The sequence below is a fragment of the Acanthisitta chloris genome, unplaced genomic scaffold, assembly GCF_000695815.1.
Source record: "Acanthisitta chloris isolate BGI_N310 unplaced genomic scaffold, ASM69581v1 scaffold27040, whole genome shotgun sequence".
Taxonomy (NCBI): Eukaryota; Metazoa; Chordata; class Aves; order Passeriformes; family Acanthisittidae; genus Acanthisitta; species Acanthisitta chloris.
This window is the reverse complement of record NW_008650316.1, coordinates 899-6,081: the sequence shown is the minus strand read 5'-3', so window position 1 is coordinate 6,081 and position 5,183 is coordinate 899. Positions and strand designations below refer to the sequence as shown.

General features: G+C 37.0%; 1 protein-coding gene across 1 annotated transcript; it reads left to right on the top strand.

Moving 5' to 3' along the window:
* The first annotated feature begins 272 nt into the window (after positions 1-272).
* Positions 273-4,928, top strand: TDP2 (tyrosyl-DNA phosphodiesterase 2). The gene is made up of 6 exons (XM_009084640.1): positions 273-343; positions 778-945; positions 2,209-2,300; positions 2,773-2,891; positions 3,269-3,436; positions 4,297-4,928. Exons 1-6 carry the CDS (start codon positions 273-275, stop codon positions 4,576-4,578), a joined length of 900 nt encoding a protein of 299 aa, XP_009082888.1. The 3' UTR covers positions 4,579-4,928.
* Positions 4,929-5,183: the final 255 nt, after the last annotated feature.

The following is a 5,183-nucleotide window of genomic DNA, read 5'->3' as shown; positions in this document are numbered from 1 at the left end:
GAGGAGCAGGGGCAGTGTGGATGTTGTGTAAGCACTGCTCACAACAGCTAATGCATCCCTGGGATATCAACTCTGCATTGGTCATTAGTCCAAAATACAGCACTGTATGAGCTGCTGTGAGACAAACTAGCTGTATCCCAGTGAAAACCAATACAACCATGTGTTAGCAGGTGGAGGCTGGTTCTCTTTAGCAACACTCCCCAACAGTCACTAGACTGGGCACTCATACTTTTACAGTCGTGTTCAGACTTTATCAAATCAACAGGGCAGACATGTCCTGGGTTTTTGAGGTGGAATTTGGGATGTATATTCCCAAAGAAAAGGACTATCAATTTATCCCAGAGTAAGTTCGCACATGTATCCCCCCAGGGGATTTTACAATTGGAAGAATCTGAGTTATGCTACAAAGATGGACACATATAAGCAAGTCCTGGCTGCAGTTCTTTGTTTCTGATGTGCTGGGAAGTGTTTGAAAAACTAATCTACACAGCTTCCTTCTAGCGTGGGAAGAGTTAAACTGCTCAAGTGCTTTGGATTACATTGGTCGCCATCTGATTAACCTAAATCAGAATGGGAAATGTTATCTTGTGTCTGTAAGGAGAGGGAAGAATTGCTTACTTCATCTGTGTACCAGCTCTGCATGATTGGGGTCTGTATGTCTTAGTTACTGTGCTTTTAAATGATGTTGAGATCAATACATGCTTTAGAAGATAAGGGAGGTAATTGCAGGAAGAGTAGTATTATGCATGTGGACAAACAAGTAAACTCTCTCTTTAGTATTGACCTCACAGCAGATGCAACGACCAGTAATGCTGGTGACAACAGTGCAGACTCGAGGCAAGAAGAAGATGACAGCAACTTTTCAGTGATAACCTGGAACATTGATGGGCTGGATCTAGGAAATCTGAAGGAACGAGCTAGAGGAGTCTGTACTTACCTGTCGCTGTAAGTATAGCTTCATCTTTCTGTTGTCATGTATGCTGTTTTTGAAGGAAAAAAAATTTGATTTAGTTATCTACACATTTACACCCAGATTATCTTAATGTCAGATGCAATGGTACAATCACTTTATAAATCCTAAATAGCTCAATAAAAGGTGATATACTGATTGGAAGAGGTGTGAACCTGTGCAGCATCCCAAGGGTTAAATATTCTGCAATGGCTGCTTTAAAAATCTATTTTATAATAAATTATATTGTTCAAATTGCAGTCATACTTCAAGAACATACTTCATACTTGCATCCTGTACATGAGAGAAGGGTAAAACTGCCAGAAACTTGTTTGTCTCATTCCAGTAGTATGAATAACTTCATGCTAGAGCAAACTGTTTGAAACAAGAAAAAGGATTTTTTTATTGAGAAGTGTCTGTCTTGCCAGTACTCCTAGTTGTCTGTCAAAAAGATAAGAGAAAAGCAATAGAATCTGTGATTACCTTTTACAGTTCCAGCAGTGGAAGCCTCCCTTGAATATATTTATGAGCAATTTAGCAATTACATAAATTGATTTATCTTAATACAGTAACTTATCAATGTAAATTAAATTATTTAAACAAGTGATAATTTAAGTTCCTCTTAAAACAGCAGAAACCCCTTAACTGAATCAATTTTCACTTGATTTTATTAACCTGGGGTGACAATACTTTTCTTCTGTAAATAAGGCCATAGGTTCGTCTTTCACCTGCCTAAGAGCAGGACTACTCAGCAGTGTAGCAAAACTGGGGACAGCTGTAAAGTCTTGTCTAGATCAGCATTTTCAGGATTGCTGCCCCATGTGAACTATTTAGTGGTTGCAGAGCTCTAAGAAATAAAAGAGTTTGTCCTGGATGAGACTAGAGAAAATGAACAGTGTGGAGATCTGAGAGGATCTTTTGTAAGGGAATGAGGTGGTAGTTGGAATCTTCTGTTGAGCATGTCACAAAGCTGCTTTGTTTTGCTCTGCAAATGTTTACATGGTCATGTTACAAGGAAGTCATGCATTTTATTACTGTGTCAGTTCATAATACTAATTGTTTCCTCCCTTTTAATAGTGGTGACATGTCTACATGCTGCTAAATATGATGGAAATAGATTTTTCTTTTCTATGAAGAACAAAGTCTTACAGTATCTAGGAAAATGAGGGCAAGGTTCCTGGCCCTGTTCCATTTGGCCTCAGAGTGTAGCAGTACTACCTTTCAGTAGTTAATTGAAAATCTTGTTTTGCTGATTTCAGATACAGCCCAGATGTTGTGTTTTTACAAGAGGTCATCCCACCATATCTTTGTCTTCTACAGGTGAATGCAGGCAATTACACTATTGTTCCAGGTAAGAAAACCTTCTCTGTTTCTAAAGACAGAAACCAGAAAAGTAAGTTTGGTTTTATTCTGTGCCCCTTGCCAAAGCCTCTAACCATTTGTAGTAATGTAAAGTGAAGAAGGAAGCGCTTAAATGATTTTCTGTGTTTGATATCAGCATATAGCTGATAATTATGCATGTGAAAAGGTTACTTGACTGATGGTTTCCTTCGTGTTTTTTTTCTGCTGTCAGTCTTTTGAAAGACTGATAGCAAGGGTAGCCAAAAAGTAACATAGTTAAGTAATTTCTTTTAATATCTGCATTTCAAAAAATCTGAAACATTCAGACTGCTATTATGCAACTTTTCAGTAATGACTTTTTACGTCTTGAAAATTAACATGATTCTCACAGGTCATGGTAAAAAGCTCTCTTTCAGAACCTTAACTTCTGTATGGCACAGCAGAAGATATCCTCGAACATTTCTTTCCCTGGTCCTCTTTAGGTAATGTAGATGACTATTTCACTGTCATAATGTTAAAGAAATCAAGAGTGAAGCTACTGAAGCATGAGATAGTACCTTTTCCAACAACTGCCATGAAGAGGAACCTTTTGGTTGTGCATGTGAGTGAGTCAGTGTGTACTAAACAGCTATATTTCTGCATTCAAAACAAAAAATCCCAGGAAAGTCTGAAGTGGCTTTCTCTATGACAGTCTCAAATAGAAGAAAAGCTACATACAAACATACACACCCAATTGCATTTGTTACTAATAAATTTAAATCTTCTATGCAAGTTACTGACTATACTTTGTTTTCTAGTCTCATAACCTCTGAAAACAAAACTAAAGGCTTGTTATCCCCCTGTAAGCCACTTTTCTCCCTGTAAAACCAGTATTAACCAGAGCTCTGTCATTCAGTGATTTGCATTGTGATTAGGCTTTGTCTTTGAACTTCTTGTTGTGGTGTGGAAAGTAACATTGCCTCTTTTTTTCATGCATAGGTGAGCATATCTGGTAATGAGCTTTGCCTTATGACCTCTCATCTGGAGAGCACTAAAAATCACTCCAAGGAACGTATAAAGCAGCTGCAAATAGTGTTCAACAAAATGCAGGAGTGTGAGTCCACCACTGTAATATTTGGAGGGGACACAAACCTCAGAGACAGTGAGGTAAGTAGAAATAAGGAACCTTGTTATTTAGAGAAGGTATTCTGACAGCATCTTCTCAGGCTTTTCTGTTGTCTTTATGAGAAGTGACCTGCTTAAGCAGAACAGAGATAAGCAACATTTATTCTTTTAAAGTGGAAGTGTGACTAAGTAGAAGTAAGTATTGCTATGTGCTGTGCTGGCACATTGTTATAGCTGAAATGATGTATATGAAGAAACCCCAATACAGAAATGCTTTATTGACAATATTTATATCCGAGAAGATGCAGGAATAGCTGATGAAGTTTCAACTTCAAAGACATCTCGTTTTGAGAACCTGATCTTTACTTGCTCTGCTCTCCGATTCTGAGAGTTAATGCTTGTAGAATCAATGAAAGAAGAAAGTGTTCTGGAGAAATAGATTTTGGGAGTTTAATCCTCCATAATCAAAACATTCAAAAGTAGAAGTAATTTTTGGCTTTTGATATTAAAAATGAGATTTTTACATCATTACTAGAAGGTCAGGGTTTCGTGTCTCCCTGTCATGAAATTCCACTGCAGTGAACTGGAACAACATTGGTTCAGACAACATGGTGTTGACCCCCATACCTCAGCATTTCAGATTATTTTGTAACATGGATTTAGAAATTTTTAATTATTTAATTTAAATTATGGATTTAGAAAGTGCTACAGGATTTGATCATTCTTTAGAGCATCTTGTGGAAAACCACAGTTTAGAAACATCTCCAAGATCTTTGTTTTTTAACAACTTATATTTTGCAGAAATAAGCAATGCAGTGACAACAAGAGTTCTTTTTTTTAAGGTAAAATTTGTGAATTTAGTATCTTGTGGATGTTTTTTCTTTCACCCCTTCTACCTTCAGGTTGCTAAACTTGGTGACTTACCTAACAACATTACAGACATGTGGGAGTTTTTGGGTAAACCTCAACACTGCCGCTATACGTGGGACACGCACTCCAATACCAACCTGAATGCAGCCTACAAGTGCAAGATGAGATTTGACCGTGTGTACTTCCGGCCTGCAGTGGAAGGAGGGAATATAATTCCACGAAGTATGGACTTAATTGGTTTGGAAAAACTAGATTGTGGCAGATTCCCTAGTGATCACTGGGGTGTTCTGTGTAATTTTGATGTGATACTGTAGAAAAGAAGAAAGACTTGCTAGTTTTTTTATGTGACTTGTTCTTAGAAAATTTTACCCTCTCAGTTTAAGTAGGGCATATTTAAATTTTCAACCTTAACGTGCTCTCTGCTCTTGACTTCTGCAGAAGCCACTTCATTTCAAGCCAGGGTTTCCTTTTCCTCATTGTATGCATCTGTTCTCAAGTCACATTTTAAAATATTTATTTTTAGCAACATCTGCAAATACTAAAACAAATTCTAGTTTTAAAGTCGGAGGAAAAAACTAAATACAGTTCATAAACGTACTCGGTGGTTTAAAAGATGCTTTTATTTTGGCATGTATTATGATCTTGTAATAAAAGCTGCTTTTTTATTTTAAGACTGCTTTTATTGTGCCTGCTTTGTTTATTTTGTAATCATTTCCATCATCCTTTACAACCATGTCTTTTGTAAGGTGTTTTGTATTAACTTCTGAAGTTTGTGTTGCATGTACATATCCCTTGAGGCAAGACAATAAAGGAGCCAAGGAAAGAATGACTAGATTCTCACAGAAGTAGGAATTAAACTACTATTTAACAGTTTTAAGAACGATATGACTTCTGTTTGACAAGAAAAGGACATAGGCAG

Bases quoted from the DNA above. Each gene is read 5' to 3' on its own strand.
- TDP2 (XM_009084640.1), top strand. From the start codon at position 273: ATGTCCTGGGTTTTTGAGGTGGAATTTGGGATGTATATTCCCAAAGAA. The intron at 344-777 runs GTAAGTTCGCAC...CTCTCTCTTTAG, and splicing joins GACTATCAATTTATCCCAGA to TATTGACCTCACAGCAGATG. The intron at 3,437-4,296 runs GTAAGTAGAAAT...TTCTACCTTCAG, and splicing joins CAAACCTCAGAGACAGTGAG to GTTGCTAAACTTGGTGACTT.